Raw genomic sequence first — 16,770 nt, forward strand, 5'->3', positions numbered from 1 at the left:
AAAAGAGAATTCATCTTTTATCTTATTGAATCGGATGGTGGTTAACATTACTCCAAAAAAATGCTGCCTAGGTTCACAATACTATGGTTAATTCAATCTGTAAGAGCGGGCTTTAAAGATATACGTGTAATAACAACTATGTATACTAGATATTTAATGAGGTGACTTTTTTTGTCAGAAACCGTTTTTGAGCTTCAGTTCTTTGGTATATGCTAACAGCTTTAATTACAATTGAGAAAATACTTGTTATAATAGAAAAAATCCATACTTAGAATTATATTTACGCATAAATCCATATGTGTATATGCATACATACATACGCACACACATATAATATACTTTATATTATTATATATATATTTATATATATATATATATATATATATAGATATACTAATATTATATATATATATTAATTATATTATATAAATAATATATATATCATTTGCTATAAATAATTTCTGCACAGGAATAAGGACAGCATCTATTGAAATCTGCAGCTTTCTTATCATTAACGATGTTCTAGTTATATTTCTGTTCCCCTTTTCATATTAATAAAAGGGATAGTTAGCCCTTACATTATAAATTGTATATATATATTATATATATATATATATAATATATATTATATATAATATATATATATATATATATTATATATATATATATATATATATATATATGTATATACACGTATATATAATCCCGTCAAAAATTGTTATTCCCCGTTGCTTTGATATGTAAGGTGACTACAAAAGGCACAACATATTTTATTTCCGACTTTAAATTCTTTGAAGTGTCAGTATGATGAAAAATCCTAGCTCCACTTGAAGGGCCTTTGCTCTATTCACTATTCATGGAATACACCTGACCATTCCCCGAGAAACGCAATATGAGAAGTGTCCCTTGGGATCCGGATTCATATTCTCGTCTCGTCCCTTTTCTCCCTATTTTTTTACTTTTCCTCCGACCGCCTCTGGTTTCGAAGCTATTCGAGTTGGATCTGTAGATGCTTAGGGAGTCATGATATTTAGAAAATTGAGCATTCTCGAAAATTAAGAAGTTGTGAACATTAATGGCGTTGTGATGTTTGGTTGCCGACATTAATTAGTCTGGTTTTCAGCCCTCTCACTCTTCCTACTGACAGCATTTCAAAAGAATGCGTTGCATCTTTTATCCTTGGTCGTGCGCATTTGAAAGCTCTCTCTCTCTCTCTCTCTCTCTCTCTCTCTCTCTCTCTCTCTCTCTCTCTCTGTTTCCGCTGTCAGTGATTGTGAAAAGTCTCTTTAGCCCGTGTACCTTTGCAAGAGCCAAGATGGGCATCCCAATCATTGCTGCTTCTCGCACTCAGGAAACCTGTGCTCTCGCAGGTCTTGCCTCCTTTCCAGCCCTTCACCCCCTTCCTGCTGGATCTTCAGTTTCTTCTTCCCTTTGGCGTTTGAGATTCTTGAACAGCTCCTGAGTTTTTGGTTGGTTCCAGCTTTTTCGCGTTCTCTGCGTTTTCGTTTCTTTGGTATTAGGTTCCTCCCAAACACTGACTTTTTGCATCAGAAACATTCAGTTGCCTTACAGAAGGGCAGTAGATTATTATGTGTGTTCTGGCTATTTAACTGAAACAAATACTTAGAATCTTAATACATAGATGGCTCAAGGTGATAAGATGCTGTGTTAGAAGCCTTCGCTCCTTACTTGGTCTTGCTCTGTTTTCTTTAACTGGGCAGTTTTGATCTTAACGGTGAGATGCTCCAGTGACCCTTACGGAACTTGAACCGGGCCTTGGAAATCTTGATTATGTCAATACGTCGCAGTCGGTTCGAAAATAGTGGAGTAATGCGAATAAATAAAAAATTTATTTAAGGATACTTAATGCCTAATGTACAGTGGTGCTCAAATCTCATGCGACATAATTCTTTTTGTATCGTCCAGATTCTCAGACTCAACGTGACGTTGCCAAGTAGTGCTAAACTTTTATTTTTATTTGTAATGTCATACATGTCGAAAAGTTTGCGAATTCACAGCTAACCTTATTGTCCTTATTATGCATTGGTATAATTCATAATCTGTGTGACTTGAACTTTTTTTTTACGTTGCTCAGTTCAGAGTGCAGTGTGATAAAGTTGGCGGTGCCAGTGATGAAAGCACACTTAACATGCTCCTCGGACTGGTCAACATAACCACGTCTGTAGCATTATGACAGTAGACCTAATAAGCTCAACAGTCATAACAACAATTTCAAAGGAGGAATATGAATTAAAACATGTTTTCTTTGAATATTGAAGTTTGTGGCTGTTTTGATGCCTGCATGTTGCAAAACGTTTTATGGGCCTAAAAAAATAATCTAAGCCTTCTGAAATACAATCTGTTACTGATGAATTTATTTGTAGAGATTACCTGTTCTTTGTGGAATACTATAGGAATATAAATTACAACCAATTTTCTTTGAATGTTGAAGTTTCAGGCTGTGTTTCAAGTGCATGTATATTGCAAGATGATTTATAGGCCTAAAAAATAATCTAAGCCTTCTGAGATGTAATCTGTTACTAATGTTTTTATTTGTAGAGATTACCTGGTCTTTGAAGAATAAAAGACGATGATTTTGGTTATATGGAGAAGATGGCTATCAATCGAAATATAATAAGTATTAATATCAAGGCGTATGAAACACGTTTTTCAACTGGTTTAAAATACTATTTTTTTAAAAGTCCTTCTGCTCGCTTTTGATGTATAATTAATTCTTTCATAAGGTAACTTGAAGTGCAAGAATGTGTAGATAACCTCATTTGCTTTCTGGCCAGAAATTGTTAATAGAGAGTTGTGAATGATAAGTGTAAAGTAAAGAAATCTAACACCTAGGCCTAGGAATAATATCTTGGCTTTGACAATGAATAATTGCATGGGCGAATATTTGCTATTGTGCCATAATTTTTGAAATATTTAATATATATTACAAATAATTATGTATGAAAATCCAAATTCCTCTAACACATATAAAGTAAATGTTTCCAAGATAATTTCATGGTCGCTACTCATTGTAGACCTACTTATGTTACACCAGGTGGTTGTTGTTGCACCAGCACTAATGATACGTCACACATGTTCCCCTCACACGTTTATATCGGTGGGCGCATTCTACTTTTATACATACATATTTAATTTTTTTCGGCGTTTTTCAAATTTTATGCTTGCTTTAGAAGCATTATAAATGTTATAACATTTTTTTTTCTTTTTTTTTTATTTAACATTTGAACTGAGGTTTGATGGCGACTTGGTTTTGGTTAAATGCTTCAGCGATGAGTGAATGAAAGTTTTGAAAATGTTTCGTAAGAGTTTTTCTGAAATTTGGCTGCACATGACATTTTCTTACAGTTTTGAAATATTTGACAGATTTCACTCGCGTTTTCGCACTGAAAAGATAGATAAATTTAGAGCATGCTAGGTTGACAGTTAGTTAATTTTGAACGAAATCCTATGGAGTCATGTCGCATGAGATTTGAGCATTACTGTACAATATCCGCTTGTATGTTAGAGACATCGGAATGGCTAGTGTTAGTCTTCCTTCATCCATTAAACTTTTTGTAATGTATTTTTTCCAATATCTCCTGATTATTTCTTTTCTGGTTCAGCCTCCGTTTACTTTATGCACCCCAAAATCTCTCTCTCTCTCTCTCTCTCTCTCTCTCTCTCTCTCTCATGAAGATAAAAAGCTTGGGTATTGGAGGCGCTGCTTATATTTTGAAGTGTCACTTCGAAAGTTTGTAACTCTCTCAGTGTCTAATATGCTTAAGTTTTTTTTTTTTTTTTTTTTTTTTTTGTGGGGGGGGGGGGGTGTTGTGTCACTTCATGAACTAGTACCGCTTCCACTAGAACGTCAGCATATGCTGCAAGTTTCAGTAACAGTGTTTTACATGGTAAGGACCATTTTCAAAACTCGTCTGTTGTCTGGGCTTGGGACGGGAATGAAATCTCATTGAATATTTGAGAACTAACACTTTTATTTTATTGTTACTTTTTACATGCATTCAATTGTAGTATTTTCATTCACTGTTCTTTCATAAGTCGTATGTGGTCAGAATTTGTCGAACCTCGTTTTTCAAGTTCAAGGCCTCTTTTTTTTTTTATAGGTTGTACCATGTGAATATAATGTCAGTAATAATGAAAATTGCGAAACAACAAAATACAGCACCTGAAAAAAAGGATTTGTATTGATAGCGACCCATTGTTAGACCGCGTATATTCACTAGATATCTAAATTTACAGAAAATGTTGATTCAGAACAACCTGATTCAGTGCCAAGACTTAGAAGTGAATATCCTCCTTGGTTTTCAAGAGTTAATTGCAAAGTCGTTTCCTCCTGCTGGACGTTTTCGTTGGCATAGCAACGGCAACGAAACGAGAATTCGGAATAAAATGTACTATGCGAGTTTTAATCGTCTCCGGTTTTCAGTTTTCTTAGGTGAAATCTGGAGCGAAATCACAAGTTAATCTTAGTTTTACCAGTTGGTTTGTTGATTTTTTAAGGAAACTTTTAACCGTTATCCCGACTCCACGGTTTTTTAAGTATATATATTTATTTTCTCGTCCATATTCTTCATCCCATTATTATTATTATTTATTTCTAGATTTATATATTTATTTCTTTTTCATCCCTACAGTACTTTCTTTTCTTTAGGTATGCATTTCTATGGGCATTCATGAAAGATTGTCTGGTCACCTAATGACCTCTTAAGCGTCTTCCAAATGAATATGTACTCATGTGCTACTATAATGAAAATGGCGATTACAGCAACTGTGTCCCGCTGGGAAATGATTTCGTTGCCATAGAAACCGCTAAGGAAAAAAAGGTCAGCTCTCGCGGAATAGAAGGAGAGCCGGGGGATTGGTTTACAGAGTAAGCGCCAGGAACAACAATCCTTTCCTCCCTTCGTGCGACGTCCTTATCAGACCACTTGTTGCTTCTGCGAGATAACGCCTTTCCTGGATTTGACGCTCCTGGATCTCGTCCCGACCAGGCTTTCCGTATTCTCCAGGCCCCAGGTGACTTTTCACGGATTGCGTGACGTGGTGGTGATGTCGTCCATGTCACGTTTATCAGATTTGCAGGCCTGTTTGAATGTCATCCGCTCGGTTCTTTTATGCGCAGTGTTTGCGATGCTGTACAACCTCTCTCTCTCTCTCTCTCTCTCTCTCTATCTCCATTCATCTCTCTCATTCGAATCTCATCTCTCCTCTCTCTCTCTCTCTCATTGAGGGACCTTCGGCAACCCGAACAAGATGTAAGTTCTGTAAGGTAAGGTCTCTTTCCTGTAATTGATTTTATGTATACTTTCAGTATCGATTTTTTTAATCGATTTCAGCTTTAGTTTATACAGAAACCACAAAGCTACTCTCTCTCTCTCTCTCTCTCTCTCTCTCTCTCTCTCTCTCTCTCTCTCTCTCTCAGCAGTTATTATTGTCTAGAAGTCCTTCACTATATTATTCATTCTTAGTACATCCGTCGTGTTGTTTCATTGTAGAGTCAAGGAACCGTAATAACGTCCATATCGGACATTGTACAAATATATATTTATGATCCATCGTTGCCGTTTTGAATTTTGTTTTTTATTTATCCACTTGGAATAGAAATCGTATCAGATAAAACGGCCTTCTCTGCCTTTGGAAAATGATGTTTTAAAGTTATTGCTATAGTCCCTTGCCTGCCCTACAAAATCGATCATTACGCGCGATCCAAAACAAGTCTATCACACCCGCCTGTCATTTAGCGTTGCCCTGCCATCTGCCGATATTGGCCGTCGTTCTTCCTTGTCTGAATATGGTCTTCGTTGTCTGCCGCTATCAGCGACATGCCAGGCCTTTTTCGGACTGTATTATTGTCGGTTGATACGAAGCATTGCTGTGAGGGAGTACAACTGTTTTGAAAACAAATACTTGATGTATCATTTGACTGTAATAAGTAGCCGCTGACAGCGCGCGCGGCGCGCACACACACACACACACACACACACACACACACACACACACACACACATATATATATATATATATATATATATATATTTGAATATATTAGAGAGAGAGATTGAGAATGTAATTGAAAGTTTCTCTCTCTCTCTCTCTCTCTCTCCTCTCCTCATCATCCTCTTCCTCTTCGTCCTAATCATCTCATCATTCTCTCTCTCTCCTCATTAAAATCTTATATCTTTTATATTACATTTTCACTGATATATATTTGAAGACGCTGATAATTAAACAGAATTTCACGTATCTGATTCCACTTTTTCATTCTGATTGTTATGAATCATAACTAACTTTCTAGACTTCATCTTGGCCCCCAGCGTCATAGGAGGCAAAGGGATTCCGTGAAATTCCGCCACTTACGTTTTTCCTTTACTTTCACTACCATGGATCTCTATTCATCTCCAGCTATTTGCCTCATAATAGGCCTCGTCTCATCTTGTCATTTTTTACACTTATTCTAACTCTCTTTGCTCTCTATACCCATCATTGTGTCTCATCGCCGCTAGGAACCTTTCGATGTCACAGTTTTAGTCACTTTTACATGTAGAATTTCCAGAAAAAAGGGTTGTCCATCGTCTCCTGGTTAACGCTAGTTGGATAAACCAGTAAATCAATGGGAATTCTCTCTTGGATCTACCCAGTGGTCTTCTACTCCGTAGTCATTTATTCTCAATTCTCACTACATGTCCAGACTTTCCGTTATTAACAGTTGACAGTCTGACGCCATTTTTTCTGAGGATGCTCGTCATTGTACGAGAAGTCACATTTAGGGCGAAATACAACTTGGCGTGTATTTCCTTCATCGACCCCGTTCAGCTCCATTGCTTAACGAATGGTTTCCACATCATAAAGCAAGGGGAATGGGAGGATTAGAGTCCGAATAATCCCATTTCGTAATAGCTTTCTGAGAAGAAGTTGGACCTGGTGAGAGAGAGAGAGAGAGAGGAGAGAGAGAGAGAAGGAGAGAGAGAGAGAGAGAGAGAAGATTATTGGGACAGCAAGTGGACTATGGATTCGTTGTTGTTAAGTTACACCGAGGTTCGAGATTCAGAGTAAGGAAATAGCAAATGTGGATGCGATTTGATTTTAGTATGAGACTCACTGCTGAAATTTAGACACTTTATTTGTAATCTCCGTTGTAACGGCGGTGTCTATCAAAATATTTATCTTAAATTATTTGACAGAGACCATTGAGTCACAAGGTCTGCAATTATAACCTCAAAACCTCAAGTGAAGATGCAGGTCTTACTACCCTAAAACAACTTTCCTTGTATTTTGATCATTTACTTAATTTACTGATTAATTTGCTAGCTTTTTCTTCTTTAATAACTGATCTTTTACTTCTGTATTTCCTACTACTTTCTGTTACTTCTGTTCAATGAACACCATATTCTTGGGAAGCTTCAATTTCAAGACAGTGGCCCGTGTGGGTTTGTTCCTTATGGATGAAGTTCATCTGAATAAGGATAATAATAATAATAATAAATAATAATAATCAATAATAATAATAATAATAATAATAATAATAAAATAATAATAATATGCTGGAAGAAGACCTTCATTTATACAGGTTTTATTGAAAATAATGGCTGTTTCAGCCGCGATTTTTTTTCTATAGAAGTTTCTCTATTCTTCGTATTACTGATTTTTCTCCTGTTTGAGCACAGAAGAAAAGTTAGTAATAAGAAGAATAGAGAAACTTCTATACAAAATAAACGCGGCTGAAATAATAATAATCAATGAATAATAATAATAATAATAATAATAATAATAATAATGGAATAAAAGGTAAATTGCGGAAACTACGCTGTGTAGAGAACCTTCAGAACCTCCTGCACGTGTTCCCCACAACGACGATCATTATTTGTTTTGCTGTCTCGGAATTTAATTTCTGATCATAGCAGTCTTAGAATATCCGCTGTAAAGTTAATAATTTCTCTTTATTTTATATTGTTATATTTTAGTCTTGAGTCAATGTTCGACAACTTAAAACTCCCGTATTGATGATAAACCTTGTGGAACTGACATGATGAAGAAGAGGAAGATTCAAGTATTTCTCTCTCTCTCTCTCTCTCTCTCTCTCTCTCTCTCTCTCTCTCTCTCTCTCTCTCTGCATGCATACACGGTCATTGTGGCGTAATGGTAGTGCTTTCTGCTTTCAAGCGGAGAAACTGCGTGCCATTGCACGACCGAGAAACGAAACGTATGCCCATTGTGGGTGAAGTAGTCTGTCTCGGGTTTTAGCTAAGAGAGAGAGAGAGAGAGAGAGAGAGAGAGAGAGAGAGAGAGAGGTGATTTATTAGTGTGCATGTGAAACATGTAGTATTGTATCATCCTACTGGAGTGAAACCGTTCGTCTGAGACTTCTCGTATTTACACCTCTCTCTCTCTCTCTCTCTCTCTCTCTCTCTCTCTCTCTCTCTCTCTCTGTTTGTGTGCGCGTGTGTCTGTGTGTATGTGCACGCGCCCGCGCTCAGTTGACTTAGTTGTTTTTCTCTTTTTACGCTCCCCGCTACATTGACTTTTTCTCTCTGATGAGTTGAGAGAGAGAGAGAGAGAGAGAGAGAGAGAGAGAGAGAGAGAGAGAGAATGGGGAAGGAAGAGCAGTAGGATTTTCTGACCGTTGCTAGCAAAAAGGCTTTTGATGTCGGGAGACTGTGCCATATAGTAATATGGCCGAGGGTTGAATGGAGAGAGGGGAAGTGGGAGCTTGATTGATGCAAAAGTTTGTCGAGGGGAATTCGGTCGTTTTTCGTTTGTTTCCCCGAAAAAGATGGCGGAGGATTAAGTCAAATCCCCTGGCTTTTCCTTTCAAGTGGGTTTAGAATTACACAAGTTTTCTACCCGTCTGGAATACACGTGAAAGTCTCCCAGGACCCGGCGGACACGCTCTGATCCTCCTGCTTAATCCAGGCAGATTGACGTTCACCTGTTCCCCTTCAGACTTAGAATGTGTCGCGGCTACAATACCTTTTTTTTTCTCCTTGGTTGTTGGGTTTCATTACCTGCCACTGGAGACTCTCTCTCTCTCTCTCTCTCTCTCTCTCTCTCTCTCTCTCTCTCTCTCTCTCTCTCTTTTCCACCGGATAATCTGGAAAACTAGTGGTGACAACAACTTTGGCATCGCTGATGAATGGGGCTAGCTGGGTTCCATAATCCAGTTTTAATGTTGCGGAGATGAAATGGTCTTAAACAAGAGAGAGAGAGAGAGAGAGAGAGAGAGAGAGAGAGAGAGAGAGGTGGGGGTGGAGAGGGGACACATACTTTATCACTATATGGATACATACACTACACACGCATTCACACACTATTCGTGTATCTTTAATGTCCAGCTCTGTCTGTATGTTAATGGTCTTTTAAAGTTATTCTTCACATACATATGAATAATGCTAATTCTAAAGTGTCATTTTTTCCCACCAGTTTAGTTGAAGGAAATGTAAAAACCAGTGTAATGATTTTCATTTCAAAATCTGAATAATTCTATTTATAGAATGGTTGGTTTGTTATTTATTAATTAAAGCAAGCCTTACGCCACCACGGGTTTGTACTCCCCAGAACAGCCTATTAGTAACGCCCAACCTGTGGGAGAATGTTAGAGGAGCTAGACAAAGGATAACCCTGTAGTAATTACGTAATTACTCGGCTTTCGGGTCTCATTATAATCCGTTGCATTACCTTTTTTATCATAGAAGTGTAGCGCCTTGCTTAACAACCCCCCCCCCTTCTCTCTCTCTCTCTCTCTCTCTCTCTCTCTCTCTCTCTCTCTCTCTCTCTCTCTCTCTCTCTCTCTCTCTCTCGTGCAATTGGAACACGGTTCGCTCAAAAATCGAGAAATCTGCGTTCGATCTCTCATCCTGGGGAGGGATGGAACGATATATTCTTGCGCATTTGTTGCAAATGCAACTGCTTTGTTGACCCAAGCAGGAGATTTTGTACCCTGGTTGGTAGTCAGCTGTTGTTACTCGCTTTCAGAGAGAGAGAGAGAGAGAGAGAGAGAGAGAGAGAGAGAGAGAGAGAGAGAGAGAGAGAGTCATATCCGATTGGAAAAAAAATACAGTAAGGGATCACAGCATTCTTTCACTCTATATACCATTATCGCCTCCGGCAAGGTCACTTTCACCCCATCGGGGTGAACCATTCGTCAGATCTCTCGCGTCCACATGATTCGGGAAACACGAATCGCAGGAAATTCCAACTTCAGTGAATTTTGTCTAATAAAAGTTTTAGGTTGTTAAGGTGTATGATATTTCGAGAATAAACTCCAAAGACGTGATTTCGCTTCGGGATAATATCTCTTGACTAGCTTCCGTGACACCATAGAATGTATACAGAATGTGCATTGAAAAGCCAACCTAATTATTTAACCCATGTCGCAGACTAACGTTATAAAAGCAAAAGAGTTTGCAAGTTATTTAGAATTCTGCCTTGAAAGTTTGTTATTTTGTTTGTATAAGTATGGTCTCGTTTACATATTACTGCGCAAGGCCTGTACTTAATAATAATAATAATAATAATAATAATGTTTGTATAAGAAGTATGGTCTTGTTTACATATTACTGCGCAAGGCCTGTACTTTGCACTAATAATAATAATAATAATAATAATAATAATAATAATAATAATAATAATAATAATAATAATAATCGTAAGAAATGCCGACTGTTTATGACAGGCATAAAGAGTTTATTGTGATAAAAAAAATGTTTTCGGCCCAGGTATATGCATTGCAATACCTTTAAAATGTGCAATTTGTGCCGTGGCGGAATATGGGGATGGCATTTCATCGCTATTTTCCCTGACATAAATGCCTTTGCAGTGTTATATTGCCAATAAATATTCCTTTTGATGCGATATTGGAAAATGATCGACGTGCATTGGTCGCCCCCTAATAAATTTCCTCGCCGTCCTTCCCTTCCTTCGAGTTTTTTTTTTTTTTTTTAAATTTGACAACAACATTTTTCTTCCATTTCGTTGCCTCGTTTCTCTCAGTCATTGAATGAATTTTTTTAATAATTGTTGTCACATATGTTTTCATTTCCTTTTTTTCAGGTAATTTTTAATGTCAAATTCAGACTTTGTGTGTTCTAGTATATCATTATACTATTTTGATGATTATGTCTCCATAAATATTTGCTGTCATTCTGCAGGTACCTTTATTGTAATATTTCCTCTGCTACCTGTTTCTGCCATATAATATAATTTTTTTTATCATCCCCATCATTATCTTTTGATTTTAATCCTTCCCCATATCCCTTTTTCCCTTTTCCACTTTCTGTATATTTGAATAAATTCTTGTTCTTTCCTGCTTGCAGCTTATTGCGAATTTCCTGCTGGTGTCGGGAGCTACTCTGCTGGGCCTCATGTCGTACTTCTTCGCCGACAAGAAGCATCGGAGGGCATTCCTCGAGACACGGCAGTCCCTCGAGGTCAAGATGGTCATCGAAGAGCAGTCTCGGGAACAGGTCAGTTCGCTATCTAAGGTCTCGTTCTTCAAGTGTTTCTGTTAGGGTTCCCTGATAAGTTCTTTCCATTTCCTACCATCTTGGCCGCTCTCTGCCTGCACTTCAGTATGTCCCAAGTTCACTTCCTTGTCATTCCATTCTTGCTCTTTCGATGTGCATAATTTATTTACTAATGATTCTTTTCCATTCTCATCATGCGCTCTCACTATCGCAGACTTTGAGATCCAAGTCTACTCGGTAATCACTGAGAACCACGATTTTTTTTTTTTTTTTTTTTTTTTACGAAACTAGCGTGTTCATGAAGAAAAAAGATCTTAAACACACCTTGGTTGTGTAGTTTTCATGTAGTTGTGAATTGCTCTTCTTTTTCTTTGAAAACATCTATTCTTCTACCAGGAATTTCTGATTAAATGTTAACCCTTCATATGCTTATGCATTTCATGCAAGAAAAACGGTACAGTCGGAAATGAATTGTAATGGATATAGAATACTGATGTAGCTATTTTGGGATCGTCGTTTTGCAGAATGCTTGTGAGGAAGGTAGGAAAGAATGGTATCTTTAAGACATTAAGTTGGACTAATTTTTTTCTACTTTTTTAGGAGGGGGAGGAGGGGTGGGGGGCGGGTGGTGTATACCATTGCTGATGATATTCCCAAGTTTGTATACTTTGCCAAGTTAGATTAACCCTTTCAGTAAGAGTTCATTTCTAACAGACCGTAACTTCCTATGTAAGTTGTTCCATCACTCTGTGTTAATGAGTCCCCAAGAAATCTAGGTCACGTTCTCCTTTTTTAGTTTTCTGTAAATGAAAACTATTGAGATGGCTTTTTGTCCGTCGTCCGCCCAAAGATCTTAATACCTACTGAGGATAGAGGGCTGCAAATTATGTTGATCATCCATCCTCCAGTCATCAAACATACCAAATTGTAGCCCTCTAGCCTCGGTAGTTTTGATTCTGTTTAAGGTTAAAGTTATCCATGAACGTTTGTCTGGCACCGCTGTAGTGTCCATGCCAACAACACAGCCACCACCGGGCTGTGGCTGAAAGTATCATCGGCTGCAGCTGAGAGTTTCATGGGTCGTGGCTGAGAGTTTTATACAGCGTTATACGTGTACAGAAAACTCGATTGCGCCGAAGAAACTTTGGTGCATTTTTTACTTGTTTGTCATTGAAATTAGTAATTGCCGTTGTACTCATTCGGTTCCTACTCAGTGCTGTCTGATTGACCCTGTACTAAATCTTAATCTTTTTTTGAGGTGCTCTGCGATGTCTGTTCTCGATTTCTAATTCGTGCTTTGTGAAGATTTTGATCTTGTATTGGTTCCTTAATATTTCTTTGATCTTTCTTGTGATGTTCGGGAACCTATTTAAAATAGAGTTTTGATCCTTTCCATGATGCTCGACATGTCCTGAGTGTTCAAATGCGTAGGAGGTTCCCTATTCTTGTGTAAGAAGAATGAATCAAAAGAGCTGTTTCTTCAGTAGTCCGACATTCAGTTAAGCTTAAGCGCCTCCAAGGCGGTTTTTTTGTTTTTTTTTTGCTTATATTTTAGATCTACTGAGTAAGTGAGGCGGCCTGTAATTAGCAAGTGAAGGAAGTATTATGTAATAAAACTTAGGGGTAAATGATTTCCTCGATAACAAGAAAGTAATTGCAATACGGATGAAGGTGAATGCAATTGATGAGAGAGAGAGAGAGAGACGAGAGATAGAGAATATTTGATTTTGACGGTTGGGACGAGAGACCGATGAGGAGGATGCAGAGAGAGAGAGAGCTTCTGCTTTAATTGCTAGATCGTTCAGTAACCCTCCTTCAACCGAGATCTAAATTTTAACTGAGATAAAGAATTAATTTTTTTTTATCATTCGGTGGTTAACGTTTACGTAAGTGTTTGCAAACAGATGGCAACAAGTATGTTACGATACTAAGCAGTAGTGAATGCTTTTGCGGGTACAAACCAAGTGTCCGTTAGCTTGCTAAGTAAGCATACCAAGAATAAAATTATCGAATAAAAGGAGAGAAAAATTAAATCGAATAAATGATTGAAATATTATTAAGCTATGTTGAAAATCCAGTAAAACATTTTCATTCATTCATTTCCTGCCAGTAAAACATAGCTCTACATTTGACTATGCAGTTGCTTTCATTCATTTATTTCTTTTCTCAATTCACTCTCACTAACATTTTCCAGTAAATGTTCTATTTTAAAAGTTGCTTCGTGAGAACGAACCACTCGACATACCAGACCTGCAACGCTTAGATATTTACGTACGAAGTATTCGGGACTTTTTTTAACACCGCATTCATTCCTGCCAGCACTTTTAAAAAGCTGCCATTGATGCCATTCCAGGATTTGAAAGTTGTTTTTGATTTGCATTTTGAGGTTTTTCGTATGAATGGAATGTATTCTTGCATTACGTTGAGATTAAAAACAAACACCGCGCGAGGAAATCTTTTGACATTTAGATGCAAAAGCATCCGGTCTTTTATTTCGCCATTTTTTCTCTTCAGAATCTGTTACCTTTTTATGTGGACATCTCTGCAGCCGAAGGACAGGTGCGTCAAAGAGATTAGTATTATTTATGGAAGGGCGAAGGGGGACTGTTATCCTATTATCTCAAGAACAATGCCGTCGTTTTTATCGTCAGAGCAACGTATACAAAACAAGGGCGTATTTACCTTATGCCCTCGCTGAGTTGAAGCTGCCACTGAGATTGTGAGATTGTACGTTTATCTCTGTGTTGTGTTCGTCCTTGCGTAGGTTTTGCGATAAATTGACAGACGTTCAGCATTATATATATATATATATATATATATATATATATATATATATATATATAATATATATATATATATATATATATATATACGCGCGCACGCGCACACAAACACACACACACACAAATATATATATATAATATATATATATATATATATATATATATATATATATATATTATGCTATTTTGGCTTTTATTTTCTTTTATGCAATTCCGTATTGACGTCAGTGGTATTGGTCTTCTTATCAAGAGTTTACATCGGTCACTACTTTTTCTCTTCAGGGAAGCTTCTCGGGAATAAGGGAAAATTATTCACGTTTCTTTCCATTTACGTATTCTGGTCGACGGGCCGTTTCCTGTCATCGGCGTCGTCTCAAGGATTAAATTACAAATTGACAGAAAAGGTTTTTATTACTACATGCGGACTTTGCGGCTGTCCCTAAAATATTAAGTATGACGTCATTACTTTGTAGTTATATTCAATTCTGGACGACTGTTCACTATCTGAACACCCATAATGTTGCTTTTATTTATTATCCTCTCGGAAATTGCATGACTACAAAGAAATAAGGTGTCAAGAAACTCAAAACCAAGCAGCAGGAGAACAGTTTAAATATGTAACCCTGAGAAACTGCTGAGGACGTATTCTTGGCTGCTGTAAATTTCCCCTGGCTTCCCTCTGGCCTAACAGTAAAAGCTGCTCAGATCCCCGCTGACAGCTAAATAAAATGTTACTACAAAGAGTAAACGAGCTTCCAGGGGAACGAGGGAGAGTGCCAGAGGGTGGAAATTTGTCAAACTGAATAATGGCCATGCCAGGAGACTGACTGATCGGTCGCAGTGTTTATATTTAAACTTCTCCTGCTTGATTTTGAGTACGGTGTCATTTTACTTCTTTGTTGTCACGTCATTTCCGAGAGGATATAATTAAAAGCAACACTGGTTCAGATAATGTACAGTCGTGCTAAATTGAGCACAGGCCAGAAACACAAATACTAGGTTTATTTATATGTTGGTATGGAGAGAGAGAGAGAGAGAGAGAGAGAGAGAGAGAGAGAGAGAGAGAGAGAAAACACTGTACTTATTTATAAATTTTGAGTTATGCCTTCATTTTACTTTAGTCATTTATGTATTTACTGATTTATCTGTTCATTTGTTTCAAATGTATGGTTTTGAATTTATCTGTTTTAAATGTATGGTTTTGATTTTGTGTTCGATAATTGAGTCTGATGAGAATCTATCCAAGAACACTGATACTGTCTCTTTATTGTTTTATAGGCGTAATAACTCATAATTAGATTGATAGGAGGTATAAAGTAGGTATTCATGTATACGCCTAGATATACATTTATGAATAAATAATGGAAAGAGCAGCATAACAGCTGAATTATGTATAAGAAACTCCGTGTACAAACTAATTGCATGAACGGAACAATAAGACATTTAATAAATAAACCGAGCTCCATTAGGGTCCTCAAATCTTTGTTTGGGAGATCAGTCTTTGGGATAATTGGCCTAATTGGCTTGTGAGCGGTGGAGGGGGGGGGGGTCGACCTGGATGTGTATAGCGTGTCATCGCTGGAGGTTGAAGGAAATCTCATTAGCCTCTGATTGGTAGGAAATCACAGGTAATCGCTCAGGTGATTGATGTGCGTCGGAAGCTATCGTTGGCGCTGTCTGTTTTATTTTTCTGTACGCGGGTGGTTGTAACTCATTAACTATTTTTATGCTCGTATGTGCCACCGAAAGATATGGCTTTTACTCTCCAAAGACATGTTGTAATAATCGTTCGTTTTGTTTGTGTGTGATGGTTTGCACTTTTTATACGGATATGTGAATTGTTAAGGAAGATTCATTTAGCTGGTAACGGCTATGGATTTAGCTATAAAAAAATATTTTGAGGGTAAATCTAACAAAAACACATCGCTAAAATTAGGATATTTTAAAGATAATGGAAATAGCGCTGGTGATAATGGAAAGTTAGTTATAGAAGTAGACGATTAGATTATGAATTTCATGCATAAGAAACGATGTACTGATGCATTACAACATTACTCCCGAAAAGATAACCGAACCGAACCACAAAAACAAGATTACAAAATGGGAGTTCAGTATGCATGAATGTCCATATGTCGTAACGCTAGTTTCCAGAAGTGAATCATTGATTTGCAGTTCACAAAAACGTGAGACTGCAAGTGGAAGAAATTTAGGAATAATACCTATCTCATGTGGGCGGCAAACTCGAATAACGATTGGCTGAGGGAACAATTGGCTAAGACCAGTGATAGGATTGTTGTAGCTTCTTTGAGCTCAAAGCCTTTCAGGGAAGATTGAACGCGTCATTTAATTCTTTGCGGACTGAAGTCTTTCGGTATTTTCAAACATAAGACTCGCAACCCTCGTGACGCTCATTTTTTAAATTCAATAGAAGAAGCCAGTTGCCTTAGGCTTCGATAAACTGTATTAGCCCGTGTGTGAGATAATCAGAAATTAACAATTCGAAGAGGCAC

General features: G+C 37.4%; 1 protein-coding gene across 1 annotated transcript in view; it reads left to right on the top strand.

Annotated features, from left to right (window-relative positions):
• Window positions 1-16,770, top strand: part of LOC135222879 (adenylate cyclase type 3-like) — a 628,074-nt gene that overhangs the window by 319,710 nt on the left and 291,594 nt on the right. The window contains 1 exon segment of the mRNA XM_064261239.1: window positions 11,328-11,477. Coding sequence (XP_064117309.1) covers window positions 11,328-11,477 — 150 coding nt within the window.

Source organism: Macrobrachium nipponense, chromosome 8 (genome assembly GCF_015104395.2).
Source record: "Macrobrachium nipponense isolate FS-2020 chromosome 8, ASM1510439v2, whole genome shotgun sequence".
NCBI lineage: Eukaryota > Metazoa > Arthropoda > Malacostraca > Decapoda > Palaemonidae > Macrobrachium > Macrobrachium nipponense.